Here is a 25,986-nt window from a genome sequence, read left to right as displayed (position 1 = left end):
GTCTTGTTGGGAGCCTTATGATTTGTTGGGGGCCTCAAGATTGCTGAATTTGTCTTGTTGGGGGCCTCATGATTTGTTGGGGGCCTCATGATTGCTGAATTTCTTGTTGGGGGCCTCATGATTTGTTGGAGGCCTCATGATTGCTGAATTTGTCTTGTTGGGGGCCTCATGATTTGTTGGGGGCCTCATGATTGCTGAATTTGTCTTGTTGGGGGTCACATGATTGCTAACTGCGAGACTATGGGAAAAGCTGAATCCTTATCATATGAGACAATAGCATTAAACCTACTTTTTTAGCTTTTTAAAACAGAAAATAAAACTGGGAGGTTCTAAAAAATTGAGGAGTAGGATGGATGAAATTGTTTATCTTCACAGTTTATTTTCAACTTGGATTTTCCATAATGTTCATGTATGAGTTAAAACGTTTGTACAGTATTTAGTTTAAATTGCGGTTGCCACTTTGCGATAGATAAGTGACTTTTGGGTTGCAGTTTGGGCACTCGGCCTCCAAAAGGTTCGCCACCACTGTCATAATCTAATGTCCCACCATTGCTAGGTTCATGTAAATTTGTTTCCACCCGGCCGTTACCACACCTATATTCTGGTCCATGGCCCACCCATTTTTCGGTGCGGCACGATAAGCACGCCGCACAACGTGAGCCTCATATTTTTGGCACGCTAGCTGCAGTGTGCTGAATTCTGCTGCCTACAGTATGTACAGTATACGCTGTTCTCTAGTTGCTGCACTGTGTGCTGATTTACCTCCAGTGTGTACAGTGTAAGGTGTTACTCTGTGCCTTTACTGATTGTAAACCAGCTATATTGTATGCTGATCCCTGCTACTTTCAGTATGTACAGTATTAGCTGTAAAGCCTGGTACACACATACAATTTTGATTAGCCAATTTTAGCTCTGTTCATAAAGTTCATTGTCTGTTGGCCCACTTACTGCACGGGGGTGGTAAAATTGGGGGTCAGTAATTGACCAATCAAAATTGTATGTGCGTATACATCTTTGATCTATGCCTATACTGATTGTAAATTATCCAAATAAATGACAGGGGGCTCCATCCAATATTTCGATGGGCAGGCCCGTTATCTGTAGCTTACACCGCTGCTAAGTTCATGTACATTTGGCCCCACCCATGGTCACGCCCACTCACCGCATGGCCACGCCCATTTTTTGCCTCCCCGCCTGGTGCCCACAGGTGCCCCCGATCTCCAAGGACCCTAGAAACGCCCCTGGATAGAAATGCAAGTCAATATGAATTCAAGCTTCATGTGTCCATGCACATCACAGAGCATGTGAAGTTCACCAAAACTGGCTAGTGTGTGTGCGCGCGCGTGTGTGCATGTGTGTATATATTATATATATATATATATATATATATATATATATATATATATATATATATATATATATATTCAGGATGAATATATTTTTATTAATAAAATAATCATCCCAATCTTAATATCTACTGAATGCCAGAAGATTTGATGTGAATATATGGATTAAAATTGTCTAGATTTAATTAAGTCAGTTTCTGGAGGTGGGTGGGAGTGGCTCCTGACCTAATTTCCTGTGCAGCAAATTTAACAGTGGACTGTTGACATCAACTTCAGATAGTACATTTAAAACTAAATTGAGGTTACCCTCAAAAGAAAAATACATATTCAGTTGCTGAGATGAGCATCGGACAAGACAAAAAAATATTGCCAATTTGCTAAGGCGTGCATGGCTGCCACAGTGTTAGTGGCAGTAATACTGACATGTGACCCTCAGTCCCTTCTCTATAAAATAATGCTTGGCTAAGATGAGTTCTCTAGTTCATGTAACAGAGGACAGAAGACAATGAGAGCTATCACATACCTGCCAGCCACATTCCTTGAGCACACCTAGATACTGTGTATTTTTCCATTCATTCCTAGAATCATTTTTTTTTCAACACACCTTAACATTCACATGCTAATCCCTTTAGCTAGCCTATTATTAATACTTTGGGAAAATAACTAATCAGCATAAGCAAATCTTCCTGTTTATAAACCCTGCAGCCTGAGTATAACTAAGAATTATTTATGAATCTTACAGGATAATGTCACTCTTTACCAGTAAAATGTATCTATCTACCTAATCATGCTTACAATGGGGCAATACATTTACCGATTTTTCAGTAAAAGTAGGTCTTCTGACTTAGAACAGCAATGCAGATGTTATTGCCAACATACATAAAAAGATTATATATGTTACGGCCAGAACCCGAAGTTTGGCCAGAACTAGAAGTGGCCGGCCACTTCGGGTTCTGGCCGGCCAATGTGCGAACTGGCCGCTGCGCTGCGGCCAATGTGAGAAATGCAACAATTCCTGTAAAGTTAATGGGATGTTGTGGCCGCAGCGCAGCGGGCAAATGTATCACACATCTTTACTTTATTCAATGACATTAAGCCGACCGGCTTTTTCCCCGCTTTCTCTCTTCCCCCCCCCCCCCCCCCCCCCCCCCCCGCCTCTCTCTCCTCCCCTCGCCTCTCTCTCTTCCTTCTCTTATGGGCAGCCGGGCGGGGACACGCGTGTCCAGGAGAGTCGTTCGTCGCGGCAGGAGAGCAGAGCGGGGAGGCTGCAGACATTGCTTCCGCCAGCACCCGCTCTGCAAGAACGGCAGGATTCCCCTGCCGCGACGAACGACTCCGGAGGGACACGGCTGCCCATAAGAGAAGAAGAGAGAGAGGCGGGGGGGAGGAGAGAGGCAGAGAAAAAGCCGGTCGGCTTAAAGGGATACTGTAGGGGGGTCGGGGGAAAATGAGTTGAACTTACCCGGGGCTTCTAATGGTCCCCCGCAGATATCCTGTGTTGGTGCAGCCACTCACCGATGCTCCGGCCCCGCCTCCAGTTCACTTCTGGAATTTCTGACTTTAAAGTCAGAAAACCACTGCGCCTGCACGCCCATGTCCTCACTCCCGCTGATGTCACCAGGAGTGTACTGCGCAGGCACAGACCATACAGGGCTTGTGCTATACTCTCCTGGTGACATCAGCGGGAGTGAGGACACAGCAACGCAGGCGCAGTGGTTTTCTGACTTTAAAGTCAGAAATTCCAGAAGTGAACTGGAGGCGGGGCCAGAGCATCGGTGAGTGGCTGCGTGGGCACAGGATGTCTGCGGGGGACCATTAGAAGCCCCGGGTAAGTTCAACTCATTTTCCCCCGACCCCCCTACAGTATCCCTTTAATGTAATTGAATAAAGTAAAGATGTGTGATACATGTGCCCGCTGCGCTGGGGCCACAACATCCCATTAACCTTACAGGAATTGTTGCATTTCTCACATTGACCGCAGCGCAGCGGCCAGTTCGCACATTGGCCGGCCAGAACCCGAAGTGGCCGGCCACTTCTAGTTCTGGCCAAACTTCGGGTTCTGGCCGTAACATATATAAAGAACAGCAATGCTGATCTTTCCTACTAGTAGCAAACTTGGTCCTGACTCCTGGTGGGTCACTTTTCCAAAATTGGAGACACATAGTTGCCATGACAGACAGTCGCTTGACAGTATTTAAAGGGGCATGAAGAAGTTTCAACCATAATTCTATAATTCATAATAGCTTTGGAAAATTTCCATACAAGAATAAAAATCTTTGGAATTCATTTACTTATGATTACTAAATCAATTTGTTCATCTGTGTTTATATAATCACGTATTTACTGTTCATGCTGAGCCTTTTTAATATAATTAATAAAATGTAACATAATTTACCATTTTATCTTAATACTTCACTTTTATGCCAGCGAAATGTCCACAAAATATTTTATATTGATATGCTGACATGAAATCATGAATTTTATGATATTAATGCTTTGTGTTTTATTAATGATGATAATATATTTTTCTATTTCTATAAAGGAATATATTCCAATATGTGATGCTGGTTAGTCACTACCATGCTGGCATGCCAGGTATGCTGTCACCCGATAAAGGGATGGATACATTTATGTGGGTGGTAGAGGTGGATGCCGAAACCAATTACATTGGATAATGATAAGTGCTTATGGTGTAGTTTATATACATTAATTGGTTGCTTTGTGTAAACTTACTGTTCTTATGAAAATGTATCATTCATGTTGTATGTGTGTGTGTGTACCTTGTTCATCTTCACACTTGTATGTGTTAGCTTGTTTTTATTAAAATGTATAAGTAAAAATTAAAGATAAAGAATCTATTAAAAAATTATATGACTAACTTAAAAAAGGAAAAAAAAAATTTTCTTTCTCAGTTATACTAAGTAGGATACTTTTAAAAGTTTAGGAGATGTGCCAGCATAAAATACTGATGATTATATTATAACCTTTAAATGTTTTCCCGTATCAGTGTCAGGCCTTGTTCACATTGCATTCGGCTCGCGTGTATATCCGCGGTGGGCTTTTTTTCGGCGTTTTTTAAAGCGTTTTGCAGTGATTTTCTGCGCGTTCGCTAGTTTTTTGTGGGTGTTTTTGTAAGCGCTGTTGCAGAGCTGCTTCCATCTTTTGATCCGGAAAAACTTCGTAAACAATAAATACAATGTATTTTTTAAAAAAACGCTCACGCAGTCGCTTGCCAAAGCGATTTAGTGAGCGTTTTGCGTTTTCCTATACCTTCCATTGAGGCAAATTGCCTCAAAAGTGGCCCAAGCACCGCTTTTCTAAGCGGATCGCAAATGGACCGCTCAGATATGAACTCTCTCATAGAGAATCATTGCACAAGCGCTTTAAGGGCGATTTTCGCCCGCGCTTACATTTTTATAAAAACGCCTATAATGTGAACAAGGCCACAGTGAATGCATATGAAGCAGTTTAAGTGAATTTTTAGACAATTATAGCAAACCTGTTGTGAGCCTACAACAACATTGTAAGAATATTTTCTGAACCGATCCATGGGGGGTCATTGTAAATAAGTGAGATTCACACAGTAAAAAGTGGTTGGGATTTTCCTAGTAGTACATTTAGTGCAGTTCATTAGTGCCTGCCTGGCATGATCTTTCCAGCATCACTATTTCTAGTCTTACATTGATTTTACAGGTGAAACTCCAAAAATTTGAATATCTTACATAAGTCGATTTATTGCAGTCATTCAACTTAAAAGGTGAAACTAATATATGAAATAGGAACCCTTTGCAGGTGTTTCATATTAATTAACTGATTTGAGTCTGAAACTTTGAGCCTAGAATATTGAACATTTTCACAATATCCTAATAGTCTGAGGTTTTGATTTTGGGGTTCTTGTAAGTTCTAAGCCAAAATCATCAACAATATAACAAATAAATGCTTTAAATATCTCACTTGGCATGTAAAGACTCTATTCCATATATTAGTTTCACAGTTTAAGTTGAATTACTGAAATAAATGAATTTGCACAATGTTCTAATTTGTCTAGTTTCAACTGTAGGTGCAAGCACAGCATTATTGATGTGACAGCAGAGGGTTACTGTTTGTCTTAACTAAAGCTAAGGGTATTTTAGAAGCAGATGTAGGGCTTACGCTAGGGGTTTACGTATATACTCGCATTTAAGCCAAACTTTTCAGCACAAAAAAAGTACAGAAAAGTCACCCTCTTAGCTTATCTGTGAGTCACCTACTTGCTGTGGCTGTGCCAGAGTGGAGGGGTAACAGTAAAAAAGGGCGCAGGAGGCTAGTGGACAAATCGGGCGCCGCCATTCACTCCCATAATAAATATCGTTTAATGGGCGCCCGACAGGAAAAAAGGGCGCCGGAGAAAAATAACGTTTTAAAAGCGGCGCCCGGAGACTTAATGTTATATAACTGCTTCTCATGATTACACATTATTTAATGATTTATAAATTTTTTTATATTATTTTTAAACGAAAAACAGTACAATATTTTTTTCAAACATTATTTTTAAACGAAAAACAGTACAATTTTTTTTTACATTATTTTTAAACGAAAAACCGCACAATATTTTTTTGAAACGTTATTAATGCTTATCACAGGGGGGTCTTAGGTTTAGGCACCACCAGGGGGGTCTTAAGTTTAGGCACCACCAGGGGGGTCTTAGGTTTAGGCACCACCAGGGGGGTCTTAGGTTTAGGCACCACCAGGGAGGTCTTAGGTTTAGGCACCACCAGGGGGTCTTAGGTTTAGGCACCACCAGGGGGGTCTTAGGTTTAGGCACCACCAGGGGGGTCTTAGGTTTAGGCACCACCAGGGGGGTCTAGGGGTTAGGGGTAGGTACAGGGAGGGTTACTTACTAATTTTTTTTTAAACGTTATTATACGTTTCACTTTTTAAATGGAAGATTAACATTTTCATAATTGACGATTTCATGAACATTATTTAATGATTTATAACTTTATAAAACATTATTTTTAAACGAAATATAGTACATTATATTTTTAAACGTTATCCATGTTTATCGTTTAAAACCCCGCGCCCTTTTTTCCCAGCGCCCCTTTTTAACGTACGCGAGTGGAGGAGTGTGCTATGTGTCCTGATCCAGTGCCCCCGAGTGAAGAGAGGATTAGAGAAAGTGCAGGGGTGATGACGGTGCCAGTTCTGACACCGATGCTGAGCAGGCTTGTGGCAGCGACATGCTTCCCTGCAGTGGGTGGCCTGAAGGGGGCACATTGTGGATTGGTTGGCTCTTGGCAGGAGGGAAGAGAAAGCTGATCGGATGGCTGAACGGAACAGAAGGGAACAGCTAATCGGATGGCCGAAAGGAGGAGAACTGCAGAACAGCTTCCGTCCAGACTTGGTGATTTACTGCTGCACACTCTTGCCTTCCCTGTTCTGCTTCATATCTCACGGCATCCAGCCGTCTTGTCTGCACGGCACCACTTTCACTTTCACTGTGCTCTGCAGAGAGGACACAGCCTTTTCATTAACTCTTTATTGCTGCTGCTTTATGTCTTTCATATGTACTCTTTTTCCACTGCACATTTTTTACTCCTTGCACTTGGAACTTTATTCATTAGTTGTACATCTATGGTCATCAATTTTTCTTTGGCTGCTACTGGATTCTTTGTTTTTGCACAATTTCCCATATCGACTGCTCTTGGCACGTTCTGCTTTGTAGCAACCCGGTTGCATAGTATATGATGTATTTTTTCATAAATTATCTCATGCATTTTTTCCTATTGCAAATTACATCACATTCAGGGATTGGTGAGATCACCATGAACACTTTCTGAATACAGTACAAGTGTCTTGCAGAATTCTGTACAGAGTTTGTGTCTCTACAAGGTACATCGTTTGTAATGATTAGTATGGTGCTAGCTATGGAGAGGGGAGCTGCCTACATGTACATATTGTATGGCCGCCGGTGAGTTGGGTGCAGGGCAAGCCAAATAATGGCTCACCCTGCTGCCGCTAAACTCTTCAGTGGCACTAAATACTATTAATGTAATTTGGAGTCTGGTGATTGCTGGATTCCCAAATTACTCTTGCGCAGGGCGCTCATAATAGCATTGCTGCTATGACAGTGCCTAGCTTTGGCGCTCGGCACAGAACGCCATGCGTCAAACTTACCTGCTTCACTGTCTACTGGGGGCACATATAGCTAGAGGGAGAGGGGCTACTTCATACTGGGGGCACATCTGGCTATTTATACTGTTGAGGGGGCTATACCGGGAAGGGGGTCTTATACGAAAATCAATTACTTTTTCCAGGTTTCTGGGGAAAAAGTGAGTACCTTGACTTATACAGAGGTCAACTTACACACAGTAAGTGCAGAGTTAATGTTAGATTCCCATTTCCAAAAAGGTTGGGTCATTTTGTAAAATGTAAACAATAAAATGTTGTTCTTTCATTAAAAAAAATGTTCATTTTAATTTTATGCCAGTAACAGGTCTAAAAGAATGGAAAAAAATAAGCAACAAAAAGACTGGATAAAGTTTTGTAATACTAAAAGAAAAACCTTGAACATTGTCACAACGAATTATATCACTTGACAACAGGCCAGTAACAAAACTGGGAATAAACTTTTTTCTTTTGAGAGAATGAATGAGATTCTCAGACGTAAAGATGGGGAGGTGTATAGGCATGAGTTCTTATTTTGTATTTTGAATGAAACAGAGCCTTGAAACTTGCAGCCACAGCAGGAGGGTTTAACTCACCCTGGTTACCACCTATAGCCAATGTGCACAAAGTTGCATTATTTTCCAATACTTCCTCCTTTAAAGGACCACTATTGTAAAAATTGTACAATTTAAAATACATTTAAATACATACAAATAAGAAGTACATTTCTTCCTGAGTAAAATGAGCCGTAAAATACTTTTCTCCTATGTTGCTATCTCTTACAGTAGGTAGCCGAAATTTGGCTGAAACGGCAGGTTTTGAACGAGCTCATCTCATCATGGGGGATTCTCAGGGTTTTGTTTAATTTTCAAAAGCACTTAGTGAATGGCAGTTGCTCTGTCCAACTGCCAAACAAGTGAACTGTGAACAGGGAAGCTGGCCAGCATCATTGTATAAAACCTTTTCAGGAAATGTCTTTATAAAGAATAAAAGCCTTGCTGAGAATCCCTCATGAAGAGATGGACTAGTCCAAAACCTGTTGGTTCTTTTAGATTTCTACTACCTACTGTAAGTGACAGCAACATAGGAGAAAAGTAATTTATGGCTCATTTTACTCTAGAAGAAACATACTTCTTATTTGTATGTTTTTACCTGCATTTTAAATTTTACGATTTTCGCGATAATGGTTCTTTAAACTCAAAAGGAGGAAGTATTAGAGGATGGCTGTGGAACGTGATTCATCACAATGTGCAAACATCGACTATAGGGGTTGACAAGGGTAAGTTCTTACCCCCGCCACAGCCGCAATTTAAAGGCTTCATTTCATTTGGAATGTGGTATCTGAACTGCAGAGCTCAGTGGAGCCAGAGCCGGATTAAGGCCAAATGGGGCCCTAAGCAAAATGGCAGATCTGGGCCCCCCTTCTCTCAAGCTACCTTATGTTACCCCTGTGCCACCTTTTGTTCCCGTGTCCACTCTGTTCCCCCTCTGCATCCCCTTGTGCCACTCTGTTCCCCCTCTGCATCCCCTTGTGCCACTCTGTTCCACCTGTGCTACTCTGTTCCCTGTGTCCACACTGTAGTCCCTGTGCAACCTCGTAGCCCCCGTGTCCCCTCTATTCACCTCATCACTCTCCCTCACAAAACACACAGACACTGCCTGACCCACCACAACACACAGACACACCACACCACAACACACAGACACTGCCTGACACACCACAACACACAGACACTGCCTGACACACTACAACACACAGACACAGCACAACACAACACAACACACAGACACTGCCTGACACAGTACAAGACACAGACACTGCCTGACACAGCACAACACACAGACACTGCCTGACACAGCACAACACACAGACACACCAAAACACACAGACACTGCCTGACACACCACAACACACAGACACACCACAACACACAAACACTGCCTGACACAGCACAACACACACAGACCCTGCCTGACACACCACAACACACAGACACACCACAACACACAGACACTGCCTGACACAGCACAACACACACAGACACTGCCTGACACACCACAACACACAGACACACCACAACACACAGACACTGCCTGACACAGCACAACACAACACACAGACACTGCCTGACACAGCACAACACACAGACACTGCCTGACACAGCACAACACACAGACACACCACAACACACAGACACTGCCTGACACACCACAACACACACTGACACTGCATGACACACCACAACACACAGACACTGCCTGACACAGCACAACACACAGACACTGCCTGACACAGCACAACACACAGACACTGCCTGACACAGCACAACACAACACACAGACACTGCCTTGACACAGCACAACACACAGACACTGCCTGACACAGCACAACACACAGACACACCACAACACACAGACACACAACAACACACAGACACTGCCTGACACACCACAACACACAGACACACCACAGCACACAGACACTGCCTGACACACCACAACACACAGACACTGCCTGACACAGCACAACACACAGACACACCACAAAACACAGACACTGCCTGACACACCACAACACACAAACACTGCCTGACACAGCACAACACACAGACACTGCCTGACACAGCACAACACACAGACCTACCACAAAACACAGACACTGCCTGACACACCACAACACACAGACACAGCACAACACACAGACACTGCCTGACACACCACAACACACAGACACTGCCTGACACAGCACAACACACAGACACACCACAAAACACAGACACTGCCTGACACACCACAACACACAGACACAGCACAACACACAGACACTGCCTGACACACCACAACACACAGACACAGCACAACACACAGACACTGCCTGACACAACACACAGACACAGCACAACACACAGACACTGCCTGACACACCACAACACACAGACACAGCACAACACACAGACACTGCCTGACACAGCACAACACACAGACACAGCACAAGACACAGACACAGCACAACACACAGACACTGCCTGACACAACACACAGACACAGCACAACACACAGACACTGCCTGACACACCACAACACACAGACACAGCACAACACACAGACACTGCCTGACACAGCACAACACACAGACACAGCACAACACACAGACACAGCACAACACACAGACACAGCACAACACACAGACACAGCACAACACACAGACACTGCCTGACACAGCACAACACACAGACACACCACAACACACAGACACTGCCTGACACACCACAACACACAGACACACCACAACACACAGACACTGCCTGACACAGCACAACACACAGACACTGCCTGACACAGCACAACACACAGACACTGCTTGACACAGCACAACACACAGACACTGCCTGACACACCACAACACACAGACACAGCACAACACACAGACACTGCCTGACACACCACAACACAGACACAGCACAACACACAGACACTGCCTGACACACCACAACACACAGCATTTCACAACACAACACACAGAGTGAGTCAAGAGAAAAGCTTTGTGAAATAATCAAGCTATATTAAAAGTCATAACTTAGATTTCTCTACCCCTGCCTGCTGTCCTTACCATCTTTGCAGATGATGACTGGGAGATCCCTGCCAGCTAGCTGCCTAGGACTGAAGAGGAGGCTCGTGCAGGGAGGAGTAACATGAGACAGTGTCCGAGACGGCCCTCTGAAAAGACGCTGGAGTTAATAGAAAGCCTGCTGCCTGCTCTCCTCTCCTGATTCCTGCTGAAGGCAGCTCATATGCCTGTGATGGGAGGAGAGGACATATAGTTTGGGGGAAACAGTCATAGCAGAGACAGTAACCTGAGAGCTGGGCGAAGCTAGGGCGAGAAGGGGCGTGACCGGGTGGGCTCTGAGCTGGACTGTCCAGAAACAATAGGGTCGCCAGGTGTGAAGTAAAGGTGGAGTGTCTTGGCCAGGGGCCAGGACACTATAAGACCAGGGGGCTGGCCATTCAGCCTCCCTTCTTGGATCGTGTGGATACAGCAAACTTCGCTGGAGCACAGGCTGGGGTAAGTGCAGACCTGTTCTTACTAGGCCCTTAGCCAGAAATCTCTCCCCAACCTTTTCCCAGCATCAGGCCCACAAACAGCAGCCTCCCCTCCCAGCAGATACATACAGGTCAGCAGATTGCAGAGTCTAAATAACACCCCTTCCCAGACAAGCTGCTCCCGGGCACTGCAGGCCTCCCTCCCATCCAACCTCAAGAGCCCTTTGAGGGCCAGCCAGCCCATCCATCCCCTCCATCGCAGCCCATTCCTTCCCATCCCAGCCATCCCAGCCACCCCATCCCGGAAATCCCACCACAGCGCCCCGACCATACAGCACATGCAAATATCCCACTCCCTCCCCGTCTCCAAACAGCTGCACAGTATACCAGCAGGGACAACCATGGATGCCCCTATGCAGCAGCTTTGGGACCGGGTGCGGGCCATGCCGGGGGAGCAGGGGATGCTGTGGCTTCAGGCCCAGCTCACTAACCTGGCTGGGGCTCCGCGGCCGGAGAGCACGAGGAGAAGGAGGCCTCCGGTCCGCTTCAGCCCCGCAGGCTCTCCAGCCAGGAGTAGGAGGCGGGGGGAGGAAGGTCCCATCACTGCAGAGGTCGGCGCGGGGGGCGGTGGGGCCCAGTCCCAAGCAGCAGGTCGGCAGGGGAGAACAGCGGCGGCGGATGGTGGGGGGCGGGGGGAGGCAGGTCCCAGCACATCGGATTTCAGCGCGGGGAACTCGAGGGCCCAGGCAGCGGCGGCGGATCGCGGGGAGCACAATGGGCGGGCGGATAGGGGCCGGAGTCCGGAGACTCGCTCTCCCGGACAACAGCAGGCAGAAGGTCCACGCCCCCTCCCTCTTCCCCCTCGAGGTCCAACCCAAGATGGCCGCCACCCGGAGCTCCCACAAGATGGCCGCCACCCGGGTCTCCACAAAAATGGCTGCCGTCCCAGCTCCTCGAGCCCACGCCAAAATGGGCACCGCCGGGACAATACAGGCAAGAGCCCCTGCCAGCGCGTCCAGCGCGGCGGCGACCACAGCGGCGGGGCCAGGGGGGGCCCTGCATCAACCCCCGCAGCGCAGCGCACACGCACCCCGTCCCCAACCAACCACCAAACGGCCACCCCCACCCATAGGCCACACAGACATGGCCATCGAGGGGGACTCAGCCCAGCCCCGAGCCTCCAGGCACCGGGACAAGTGAAGGGCTCACCACAGAGCCCCAGCAGGGAACCGGGGGCTTTTGGGGGGAGGCAGGAGCCACAGACGGAGGGGGCCCCAGGAGGACAGAGGGTCGCAGGGCAGCGCAGGGGGGGGGCGCAAGTCTGGGGGGAAGAGAGCAGCGGGCAGGGGGGCCACAAGAAGACAGGGTGGGGGTCAGGGGACAGCACAGAGGCCCAGCAGGTGGGAGGGGGGCAGAGGGCGGCAGCAACAGCCGGAACACGCCACGGAGGTGAGTTCGGCAGAGGAGGGGGGGAGAGCGAAGGAGATCAGGAGGAGGAGCAGGGCCAATACGGGGGCCAGCAGGAGGGCGGATGGGGATATCAGGAAAGCGCGTGGGAAGCGAGGGTGGACCAGGCGCAAGGCCGGGCCAGCAGCAGCGGCGAAGGACGGCAGCAGCAGGGCGCGCGGCAGCGGTATAACTGGACGGAAGGGGTCGCCTCTTTGTTATTGCCTCCGCAGGTCGCCCATCATGGCTCCGGGGAGCAGATAGCTCAGGGGCCGCATGGAAGGGATGGACCAGCGACACTCCAGGAGGCGGAAAACCAAGCAGGTGAGACTAGCAAATCGACTGCCAACGAAATGTATGCTTCTACAACTGCCAATGATGTTTCTCAGGAGGGGGACCAGAGGTCTTTACTGCTGGAAATTCTAAAGGCCATTAGGGCAAATAACACAACTCAGCAGGTGGGGGCCTGGGGAGGGGGTGAGGAAACAAGGCCCGAGAAACAGGCGGAAGTGTGCGGCTCGGTTCCAGAGGTTGGGAACGGTCAACCGCCGGTCACCGCAGCCCCAGAGGTAGCAACGACCGAGAAGCCCGAACGGGCACCCCGTCTAGCCGATTCGGCTAAGAGCAGCACCTACATCTGTTTTGCGGGCCCCCTAGGTTTCCACGTGTCAGAGGAAACAAAGGAAAAAATTTGGAAGGGTCAGTACATTGACATATTCACAGTGCTCCCCCTGGATAACTTTAACATAGACAAGTGGGAAAGGGGCAAGGAACACCGCAAGGAGGAGGACGACATAAGGAGAATGTATAGATTAATACCCAGGACATTCGCCAACTGGTCCAGGGTGTTTCACATCTTCGCCAGCATAGTGGGGGGAAAGACCCCAGAACAATGCGCAGCAATGTTCTGCTACCTAGACGGCATCAGGGAAGCATACCACAAATACGGAGGGAAGGCCTGGCTGCTATACGATGAGCAGTTTCGCCAAAGGATGGCAGTCAGGTCATCTTTGACGTGGGAACACAGGGACATCATGCTATGGATGTCGCTGAGTAGCCCCGCCAAGCCAGAATACGGGGGCGGGTACAAAGGGGGCCAGAACACCCCCTTTCAAGCGGGTGCCGGCGGGGCGGATGCCTCGCTGGCCCAGCAAAGAAAAGGTTTATGCTGGAACTACAACAATGACACCTGCAAGCGGGGAACCACATGCAGATACAAGCACGATTGCGCAGTCTGTGGGGCCAGCGGGCACCCAGGGGCTAAATGTTACAAAAGAAACAGAAATGCACAGGAAGTCAAGACAGAGCAAGGAACTGGAAAAGGGAGTCACGCCAGTTAACGTGGGGGCGATGGCCCCATGGCTAGATAGGTACCCCAATAGGGAACAGGCCGACCTTCTAGCTTACGGATTTCGGGAGGGGTTTAGAATACCATGCGAAACGGCCTACCCAAATGACAGGTGCAAAAATTTAAAATCCGCTTACCAATTCCCAGAGGTGGTGGCGCAAAAACTGGATAAGGAACTAAACATGGAAAGGATGGCAGGTCCTTTTCACCACCCACCCATTCCCAATCTGCACGTATCACCCCTAGGCGTGGTCCCCAAGAAGGAGGCAGGTAAATATCGCCTTATCCACCACTTATCGCACCCACGGGGCACGTCAGTAAACGACGGGATCGACCCAGACTTAGCAGCGGTACACTATGCATCCTTTGACAGGGCAACAGCCCTGGTGAGAGGAAAAGGCCAAGGGGCACTAATGGGCAAGGTAGATATAGAATCGGCTTTTCGCCTACTGCCGGTGCACAAGGATAGCCTGCACCTGTTGGGGTGTAAATTTGAGGGAAGATATTGTGTCGACCGATGCTTGCCCATGGGTTGCTCAATATCATGCGCATATTTCGAAGCCTTCAGCACATTCCTAGAATGGGTAGTGAAGAGCAAAAGCGGCTCCAAGGGCCTAGTTCATTACTTGGACGACTTCCTTTGCGTGGGCCCGGCCGGGTCGGGCGAGTGCAGGCAGCTGATGCGCACGCTGGTAGACACATTTGACCTATTCGGGGTACCATTAGCAGCTGAGAAAACTGAGGGCCCAACGAGGCAGATCAAGTTTCTGGGGATAGAGATAGACTCGGAGGCGATGGAATTCAGACTACCTGAGGACGAGGTGAGTGACCTCAGATCTGAAGTAGGAAAATCCCTGGCAGCCAGGAAAAGGACACTGCGCGAAATACAGTCACTACTGGGTAAACTGAACTTTGCATGCAGGGTCATGCCAATGGGCAGGATCTTCTGCAGGCGCCTAGACTTTCTGACGAAAGGAATACAGCAGCCCCACCACTTCATCAGGCTAAACCGGGAGACAAAAGATGATTTAAGGGTATGGAAATCGTTCCTGGCAGATTACAATGGGAGAACGCTGTGGCCCCAAGAGTGGCGCACGAACGAGGAGCTGCAGCTCTTCACCGATGCTGCGGGTTCCACAGGCTTCGGAGCCTATTTCAAAGGACGGTGGGTGAGCGGCAGGTGGCCACACCCATGGCTCCGATCGCCACTGGGAAAGAACCTGGCCTTTCTAGAATTCTCCCCGCTGGTAGTAGCACTGTTGGTCTGGGGCCACGAGCTAGCCAACAGAGCAGTCCGATTTCGCACGGACAACATGGCAGTAGTCGCAGCTGTAAATAGTCTGACTTCATCATCGCCCCCAGTTGTGAGTCTCATCAGGCAGTTTGTACTAAAGTGTCTGCAGCATAACATTAGCTTTAGGGCAGTACACATCCCCGGTACGGAGAACGGGATAGCTGACGCACTGTCTCGTTTTCAGCTGGACCGTTTTCGGAAGTTGGCCCCAGAGGCGGACGAGAGGCCTACACAGATACCACCAGGCCTATGGGACACAGTCTCGACAGACTGGCAAGTTGGGTGAGACAGTCCATCTCACCAACCACTTGGAGGACTTACAACAGAGTATGGAATAGGTGGGCGGACTTAGAAATCAGGCGCCCAACGGGGAACCCCGAAGAGAAAAGGAGCCTTATGCTGCATTTTCTCGACAGCATATGTGCCACTGCTACTTCACCCTCCGCAGTGGACAAGGCCATGGCGGCACTGGCGTTCCTATTTAAGTTAAGGGGGGAGGAAGATTTAACCAAGGTCTTCATGGTTCGCCAGGTAGTCAAGGGTTTTAGACGTAGGGGTAAGGAGGAGTTGGGAGGTGATTGCCGAAGGCCCATCACGCTGGCACTGCTGATCGATCTACTGAACGCACTGGAGGTACATTGCCGCAGTGCACACGAAATTCGGCTGTTCCGGCTGGCGTTTGCTTTAGCCTTCCACGGAGCTTTAAGGGTGGGGGAGCTGGTAGGCCCCAATAGAAATAGCGGGGGGGGGGATACAGCGGAAGGATATCTCGCTAGCCCAAGGCAGCTTATGGGTACACATCCCCAGGTCAAAAACGGACCAAAGGGCAAAAGGAGTAACCCTTAGGCCAGGCTTTCTCAACCAGGGTTCCCTGGAACCCCAGGGTTCCTTGAGTACTCTGCAGGGGTTCCTTGGCATTTTCCCCCATCGTGGGGGAAGTATAATAGAGCACACTATAATAGGTGGTACTTCAACAAGAAGCACTAAATTGGGGGGTCAGGAGACAGTATAATGAGTGGCACTGTACTAGGGGGTAGTGAAATAAGCAGCCACACATACTTTTAAAGACCATGCCTCCTGCAAAATAAATGCAGGGGTTCCTCGAGATCAAAAAATTGTTTGCAGGGGTTCCTTGAGATCCCAAAGTTATTTGCAGGGTTCCCCCAGGGTAGAAAGGTTGAGAAAGGCTGCCTTAGGCTGAGGGAGATTGCCGGGAGCAGGGCTTGCCCGGTACAACTGTACACAAGTTTTATGCAGGGGCAGTCTGACCGAACCGGTCCGCTCCTGCGGCACGAAGACGGAACTACGCTGTCCAGATTTCAGTTTGTAGCCCTGCTAAAACGCACACTCACAGGCATCGGGTGCGGCGCGGCCGAGTACGGGTCACACTCGTTTCGCATTGGGGCAGCTACCGAGGCAACCAGATGGGGCCTCAGCGCCGAAATGATTAAAAGGATCGGCAGATGGGAATCGCACCGCTTCAGGTCTTACATTCGCCCGCACCTGGCGGAGCGATAAATGTAGGGCGCGAAGAATAATAAAAAAAAAATTAAAAAAAAATGTAAATTTTAATGTAGCATGTTATAATGACTATCATCCCTCACAGGCTGACGACAATGTAGAGTGTGGATAATGGGGCATTCATACATAGTGCGGGCCGAACGACGAGCTGCAAGGCGAGACAGAGACCGACACCTCGGGCAGGTAAGGGACAATGTGGAGGTCCACTGGTTGGGCCAGGGAGGATTGACAGTCGAGAGGCTGGCCCAGAAATTTTTTAAGTTAGTGAAAGCAAGGGGGTCCCCCGATGTACTAATGGTCCATATAGGGGGTAACGACGTCGGGTATATGCAACAGCATCTACTGATGCAGGAACTTATATCACTATTCACACGGATATGGTCACTCTGCCCCCACATGACCGTAGTGTGGTCGGAAATCATCCCCAGGCTAACGTGGCGCCCGCGCATGCCCGAGCAGGTCCTAAATCAGTCTCGGGCAAAAATCAATAGAGCCATTTCAAAATTTATGTTCAGGTCTGGGGGGTTAGCGGTCCGTCACACGCTGCTCGAAAAGCCGGCAGGGCACCTGGAAAGGGACGGCGTGCACCTAAATGATCTGGGCAACACCATCTTCTTATATGGCCTGAGAGAGGCTCTCGAGGCAGCGCTCTGCGTATGGGCGGGCATTCGGCCTTGAGAGGGCAAGGACGAATGCTGTGGCGGGTCCTTGGCAATGCCGTATCTTTGGACATCGAAAAAGTATTCACCACTGAGCTGGCATAACCAATGAATGCGTCGAAAGAGGATCCCATAATGAAAATATCATGATAATGGATAATGCATAATGGAGTGAGGAGTGGTGGTGTAATGTGATAATGTAAGCTGAAGGCTAGTGGCCAGCACGCAAGGGCATTGTCAAGGGACCTGCAGAGCGCTCAAGCGCCCCGCCATCTTTTAATGGAAATATGATTGTTATTGTAATATGTGTTTTTTGTCCCTCCCCTTTTTTACCCATTTTTTATTTCAATGTTTTCACTGTCACAGCTCAACTAATGTTTATTGTTAATACTGTAATAAAGCTGTGGCCTTATAACTCCAATTGGGTGTCATAGCTTATGTTACGGTAATTAAGAAGGTCGGCTCAATTAGGGCCCTACCCTGGTCAAGTAACCTGAGAGCTGGGCGAAGCTAGGGCGAGAAGGGGCGTGACCGGGTGGGCTCTGAGCTGGACTGTCCAGAAACAATAGGGTCGCCAGGTGTGAAGTAAAGGTGGAGTGTCTTGGCCAGGGGCCAGGACACTATAAGACCAGGGGGCTGGCCATTCAGCCTCCCTTCTTGGATCGTGTGGATACAGCAAACTTCTCCCACCCACCCTCCCATTGCCGCTTGCTCATCGGTAGCAAGTGGCAGGATGGGTGTTGGGAACACCCCATAACAATGCAAACTTGTTGTATCCCTACAGACTTCGTCACAGCCGAGGGCGGGTCCTTGGCAATGCCGTATCTTTGGACATCGAAAAAGTATTCACCACTGAGCTGGCATAACCAATGAATGCGTCGAAAGAGGATCCCATAATGAAAATATCATGATAATGGATAATGCATAATGGAGTGAGGAGTGGTGGTGTAATGTGATAATGTAAGCCGAAGGCTAGTGGCCAGCACGCAAGGGCATTGTCAAGGGACCTGCAGAGCGCTCAAGCGCCCCGCCATCTTTTAATGGAAATATGATTGTTATTGTAATATGTGTTTTTTGTCCCTCCCCTTTTTTACCCATTTTTTATTTCAATGTTTTCGCTGTCACAGCTCAACTAATGTTTAATGTTAATACTGTAATAAAGCTGTGGCCTTATAACTCCAATTGGGTGTCATAGCTTATGTTACGGTAATTAAGAAGGTCGGCTCAATTAGGGCCCTACCCTGGTCAAGGCAACGCAATCTTGCAGGAAGCCAAGCCAGGGCTGCTTCCGTTACGTTAGAGCAGAACCCGGCTTACTGCTGTTGCCTGGCAACACACAGCAACAGCTCAGCGGCATCTAAGGGCTAAACCAATAACTAAAGGGGGGGAGCACAACTTTAGAAGTTAAAAAAAACAAGCAGCTCCGTTATCCAATGCATTTCCCACCACCAGCAGCAGGACCACAGGAGCCTTGCTGGTATTAGGAGCCAGCAGCTAGTGTACCAGGGCAGGATTACATTCTGATGGGGCCCCATAGACTCTGAAAGGGCCCCAATCAGGTGCTTGAAATGATTAGTAGGATAATCCGGCCCTGAGTGGAGCTCATGCCTAGAGGTGTACACTAATCACTGAAAACATTCAGAGAATCTGGAGCAATCTTTGCATGCAAAGGACGAGGCTTAAAGCCAGCATTGAATAGCTGAGAACGTAGGGCTCTCAGGCAGCACTGAATAATTTAGCAAAAATTACTGAACGGCTTCAATGACACGTGACTCAATCTAAAACTTAACTGAGCACAGACAAAATAATGTACGGTATAAAAATTATCCATAAACACAGTCCTCTTCACTAGTGAGGCCATTTAAGAGGTTTGAGGCAAAGAAAAAACTACCCTATGGAAACTGGAAATCATGGATGCCATATGCTCCAAGCTATAGAGGAGAAGGCCAAGCCAGGTGGGCCCTAGAAGCTGCCTGTTAAAATGGGCTCTGTATAGTGGCACTCACTGTGTAATTAAGGCACCAGCGTCGCCTAATAAATATAATTTTTAGGTGACATGGATCACTGTACGGGTGAAAGCCGGTCCCCCTGCAGCCAGGGGTTACTACTACCCAGAACCCCTAACTTCTCTGTTTCGCCTCTCAGTCCCTTCCTTGTCCTTCTGAAAGCCTGGATCCCCCTCACTGCCCAGCAGTTGATACTGTTCACACCGCAATATCAGTGGTGACAGGCAAGTAGGCAGATGTCACTTCTTGTTTAACAGCACATTTACTGGGCACTGCCTTGCTGCCTGCTATTCCTGGCTGTCTATACTGGCTGCACCTATTCCTGGCGCCAATTCCTGGCTATCTATACTATCTGCACCTATTCCTGGCTGCATCTATTGCTGGCTACCTATACTGGCTGCACCTATTCCTGGCAATCTATACTAGCTGCACCTATTACTGGCTACACCAATTCCTGGCTATCTGTACTGGCTACACCTATTCCAGGCTACCTATACTGGGGGCAACTCTTCCAGGCTACCTATACTGATTGCACCAATTCCTGGTGATCTATACTGGCTGCACCTATTCCAGGCTACCTATACTGGAGGCAACTATTCCAGGCTATCTATATCAGGGGCAATTATTCCAGGCTACCTATACTGCAGGCAACTATTCCAGGCTAGCTATAACGCGGGCAACTATTCCAGGCTACCTACACTGCAGACAACTATTCCAGGCTACCTATACTGCAAGCAACTATTCCAGGCTAGCTAGGCAGCCTGCAATATGCAGGAAACTATTCCAGGCAACCTATATATTGGGGGCAGCTTTTTCAGGCTACCTATACTGGGGGCAACTATTCTAGGCTACCTACAATGGGAGCAACTATTCCAGGCTACCTATATGGGGGTAACTATTCCAGGCTACCTATACTGGGGGCAACTATTCCAGGATACCTATATTGCAGGCGACTATTTCAGGCTACCTATACTGGAGGCACCTATATATGGCATTACCCGCTGTGGCACACTTAGCATGCCGCACTCACTCCTTTCCGTTTTTGGGGGTAAGGGGTGTCATTTAATACCCAGCACCAGGTGTCATCTGAACAAAGACTGTAGTCAGTGGCATACCTAGGGCATCTGCCCTAGGTATGCCACTGACTACAGTCTTTGTTCTCCTTAGTTCACAAATATTTGCAGAGTGTTGTTCAAAGAAGAGATGATGAAACTTAATGGTAAACACAGGGGCATTGCTAGCCTCAAAGATCAGTGGCACGTGCCACGGATCTATTCTCAGGTGGCCCGGATGTTCCCCAGACAGAGTCAGCTGTGGATCCTCTATGGGGGAATGCTGGGAGCTGTGGTGCCTCAATGGCAGGCATGCTGGGAGCTGTGATGCATCAATGGGGGTATGCTGGGTGCTGTGGTTGCCTCTGTGGGGGCATGTTGGGTGTTGTGATGCATTAATGGGGGTATGCTGGGTGCTGTGGTGCCTCAATGGTGGGCATGCTGGGAGTTGTAATGCATCAATGGGGGTATGCTGGGTGCTGTAATGCCTCTATGTGGGCATGTTGGGTGCTGTGGTGCCATACTGGGTGCTGTGATGCCTTTATGGGGGCATGCAGGGAGCTGTGGTTCTTCTATGGGGGCATGCTGGGAGTTGTAGTGCCTCAATGGCAGGCCCATGCAAGCATGGGAGGGGGTCCACTAGAAGGGGGGGACTACCAGACAACCTGGCAGCAGGCCAGCCTGCCCAGCCTAGAAGAAAGCCAAACCAGCCAGCACAGAAGCCCGGTACCTCTGCCTAGTAATGTTTAAGTGGCACTGCTTATTTATTTGATAGGCTGCATTTATTTTTATTTTTTTTTATTAATGGAGGGGGGCTTCATTAAACATTTTGCTTGGCAGGCCTACTTAGACTGCTGCTAAGTTCATGTAAATTTGACTCCACCCATGACCACACCCACATTCCAGTGCTTGGCACCAACCATTTTTCAATTAGAGTGCCCTAAAGTGCCTCGGATCTCTCGGGATCCTAGTAACGCCCCTAAACATATTCCTTTTCCAATTTGTTTTTTTTCTTTGCTTTTTTTCTTTAACGTGCAGCTTTAGTCAACTTCTCAAAGAGCGAATATTAAAAAAAACAAATATTACAACATCTGCTATGCTGTCTTTGTGCTATAGGATTGACATTTGGAAATTTAATTTTCCAAATTCAAAGAGAATTTAATGAAAACAAAATCAATACTTTTGCCAGTCAGTCACTCACTCATAATTTGTTTTCCTCTTCTCCTGACATTTTTTTTAATTTTCTTTGTAGTACCACCAATCCCCATGCACCCCACTTCTACCCCCATGTAGAATGCACCCCTCCTACCATTCTACGTTGCTTGGCCTTTTTAAGCAAGCAAAAATCACACATTTGTGTAAGATACTGAAAAATGCACATAGGTGCAATCCCTAAGCAAAGGAAAATGACCCTGAGAAAGCCACCTCCACTAAATGCAATAGATTGAGAGTGCACAACATTTAAAGATAATTTTTCCCCCAAAAAAACTTTCCGTTTTCATACATATGGAAGTGCAAGAACATATGAGGCAAATCAAGAGTGTAAGAGATAGAGACAGATAGACAGACAGATAGATTGCATAGATAGACAGATGATAGACAGACAGATAAATATACATAGGTAGATAGGCAGACAGACAGATAGACAAATCTCAAAAAAATAGAATATTGTGCAAAAGTTCATTTATTTCAGTAGTTCAACTTAAAAGGCTGCATGCAAAGTGAGGTATTTCAAGCCTTTATTTGTTATAATTTTGATGCTTTTGGCTTACAGTTTATGAGAATCCTAAAATCGAAATCTCAGACCATTAGAATATTGTGAAAAAGTTCAACATTCTAGGCTCAAAGTGTCAGACTCTAATCAGCTAAATAATACAAAACACCTCCAAAGGGTGCCTATTCCATATATTAGTGTCACCTTTTAAGTTGAATTACTGAAATAAATGCACGTTTGCACAATATTCTCATTTTTGGAGTTTCACCTGTAAATAGACAGATTGATACTTTCCAAATTATTTATTTTGTAGTAAATGTATTTATAAATTGTGATTGCACTAATATAACATACTCCAGTGCAGAAAAATACATTTATCAGCTAATTAGTAACTCACCATTTCATTTTCCTCTCCTTTATTGATAATTGCACGATGCTGTTCTGGTAATTTGGACTTCATCTTTCAGGATAGGCAATGCCTCAAACAATGAACACTGAAGACAGTGGTGTGATTTTAGTTTCCTATTTATATTATCATCTTGCGGTGCAAGCTCTCCTGATCTTTTACGTAATGTGCACACCTCTTTAATTAACTCTCAAATAAATTCCTGCTACCTGTGTGCATCATGGACCTATCAGAGAGGTGTTAATTTTGCTGGTAATGCCTAGGAAGTCATTGCACAGACTTTAAATTATATGTATTAGAAATATGTATGTAAATTACCTGTAGCTTTTTGCATTGTGAATTTGTGCAATTGGAAAGCAGGTATGTTGCTAGTCATTTGTACAGTTATTATTAGTACAGTAGTGTTAAAAGCATTGATGATATAAAAACAGATGACCCAAATATGTTTTGTGAACTGAACTGACTACAGTTAAAGAGACACTGAAGTCTCCTAAAATCATCTTTTTAATTAAAAAAATGTGTTTAACATATTTGCCCTACCTAAACCACCGCATCCCTGCCATTGTACCAAGCTTTTACGCGCGTTTACACGAATGTGGTGTTTGGGTCCCGATTTTCCCTGGCGTTCAAGGAGCCCCTGGAAGCTACATGTAGCTTCCAGGGGCGGTTAACCGCGACGGGTAATGTCCCCCTAGGGGAAGAAAAAACCCGAACGCATCCGAACGCAATGTGAACGCTGCTGAAAGCCCGAACGCATTGCCGCCGCGACGCCAACGAATGCGACGCCTCCAAACGTCCGTCTGAACCAGCCCTTAAAGTACTCAAAATTATTTTGATGGTACTTTATCATCAACTTTTTGGTATTTTTTCAATTGCAAAGTGCTGAAAAATTATTTTAAATACAAGATGAAAAATTATCTCCTAAGAGAAAAATCGGGTGACAAAGTTAATTGCATATGGGCCCTGGTGATGCCACTGTTTATATGAAAGCATAATTATTGATTTCTATAGGTTCATCATTTTCCAAGGTATGATACAAAGCACCAGAGTTGCTCGAATGTCCGCGTACACGAGTACGAGTAGTGACGCGTACGAGTCCGAGCTGTCACGAAACGACTCGTCACCGCGGCTCGTTTGAATCGCTAGTTACGATTCGCAAGACGAGTCCATGCGAATATCATGAATCACGAGTCGTTATTACGACTCGTGACTCGTACACTATATTGCGTAAGCTTATGCTGGCATGCGTAAAAATGTACGCATGAAACAAACGTATTCTTAGAACTTTTCATCATTTATACATGATATTTCTGCTGTATGAATGATTCAATTTGCAATACATTAGTGGAGGTGTCCATCATCACCAACACAGACTAGGTTAAGAAGACCACAGCACAAATTTGATCCGTGGCACTTTTTAGGGTATCAGGACCTTATAAATATGTCCATAAAAATTAGTGGAGGAGGTGTCCATCATCAGCAACACAGAGTTGGGTAAGAAGAACACAGCACAAAGTTGAACCATGGCACTTTTGAGGGTATCACGACATAATAAGGTCATAGGTGGAGTACCTAAGTGGCACTCTTGTGTCGGTGGTAGAAACACATTCCAAAGGAGCATCAACAGCAGCAGGAGGAGGTGGCATATAGTCTGGTAATGCCACAGGCAGACTGGCAGGTGAAGGTCATAGGTGGAGTACCTAAGTGGCACTCTTGTGTCGGTGGTAGAACCACATTCCCATTCTCTGGTGGTGAGACTGGCAGCAGCAGCAGTTAAAATATATACAGTAGTGGTAATATATACAGATGAGTGTGGCACCCAGGCTGTGGTGCTACCACACTTAGGAGCAGAATCCGGTGATGAAGGTAAGTAGTCTGGTGGTGAGACTGGCAGCAGCAGCAGTTAAAATATATACAGTGGTGGTAATATATACAGATGAGTGTGGCACCCAGGCTGTGGTGCTACCACACTTAGGAGCAGAATCCGGTGATGAAGGTAAGTAGTCTGGTGGTGAGACTGGCAGCAGCAGCAGTTAAAATATATACAGTGGTGGAATATATACAGATGAGTGTGGCACCCAGGCTGTGGTGCTACCACACTTAGGAGCAGAATCCGGTGATGAAGGTAAGTAGTCTGGTGGTGAGACTGGCAGCAGCAGCAGTTAAAATATATACAGTGGTGGAATATATACAGATGAGTGTGGCACCCAGGCTGTGGTGCTACCACACTTAGGAGCAGAATCCGGTGATGAAGGTAAGTAGTCTGGTGGTGAGACTGGCAGCAGCAGCAGTTAAAATATATACAGTGGTGGTAATATATACAGATGAGTGTGGCACCCAGGCTGTGGTGCTACCACACTTAGGAGCAGAATCCGGTGATGAAGGTAAGTAGTCTGGTGGTGAGACTGGCAGCAGAGGTACAAATATATACAGTAGCAATATATACAGAAGACGAGTGTGGCACCCTGGTACTACCACAGTGGGCAGCAGAATCCGGTGATGAAGGTATAGAGTCTGGTGGTGAGACTGGCAGCAGAGATAAAAATATATACAGTGGCAATATATACAGATGACGAGTGTGACACCCTAGTGGAGGTGCTACCACACTTTGAAGCACCAGCAGCAGGAGTTAGTGGTGGTGTTGAAGGGTGAACAGGTGAACCCAGCCAGTTCATTTCTTACTCCTCCTATCACCAACAGCAGGGGCCAGAAAATCATCACCCACCCAAGCATGGTTCATCTTAATGAACGTTAGTCTGTCCACCGACTGTGTGGACAGACGAGAACGTTTCTCAGTCACCACTCCACCTGCAGCACTGAAGCTCCTCTCTGAAAGTACGCTTGAAGGAGGGCAGGACAGGAGTTCCAGGGCGTACTGTGCCAGCTCAGTCCAAATACCCAACATCTTCACCCAGTACTCCATGGGGTACACAGGGGCCACAGTGTCCAGCCCGCTGAAGGACCCCATATAGTCAGACACCATTCGGGTGAAGCGTTGGTGCTGAC

General features: G+C 47.3%; 1 protein-coding gene across 2 annotated transcripts in view; it reads right to left on the bottom strand.

Annotated features, from left to right (window-relative positions):
• LOC137571672 (probable cation-transporting ATPase 13A4) overlaps positions 1–23,107 on the bottom strand; it is a 134,589-nt gene extending 111,482 nt beyond the window's left edge. For both annotated transcript variants that reach the window (XM_068281168.1, XM_068281169.1), the window contains exon 1: positions 22,972–23,107. In XM_068281168.1, coding sequence (XP_068137269.1) covers positions 22,972–23,034 — 63 coding nt within the window. In that variant the 5' untranslated portion in view covers positions 23,035–23,107. The remainder of the gene's footprint in view (positions 1–22,971) is intronic.
• Positions 23,108–25,986: the final 2,879 nt, after the last annotated feature.

Source organism: Hyperolius riggenbachi, chromosome 4 (genome assembly GCF_040937935.1).
Source record: "Hyperolius riggenbachi isolate aHypRig1 chromosome 4, aHypRig1.pri, whole genome shotgun sequence".
NCBI lineage: Eukaryota > Metazoa > Chordata > Amphibia > Anura > Hyperoliidae > Hyperolius > Hyperolius riggenbachi.
The sequence above is the reverse complement of the archived record's forward strand: the minus strand, read 5'-3'. Positions and strand labels throughout refer to the sequence as shown.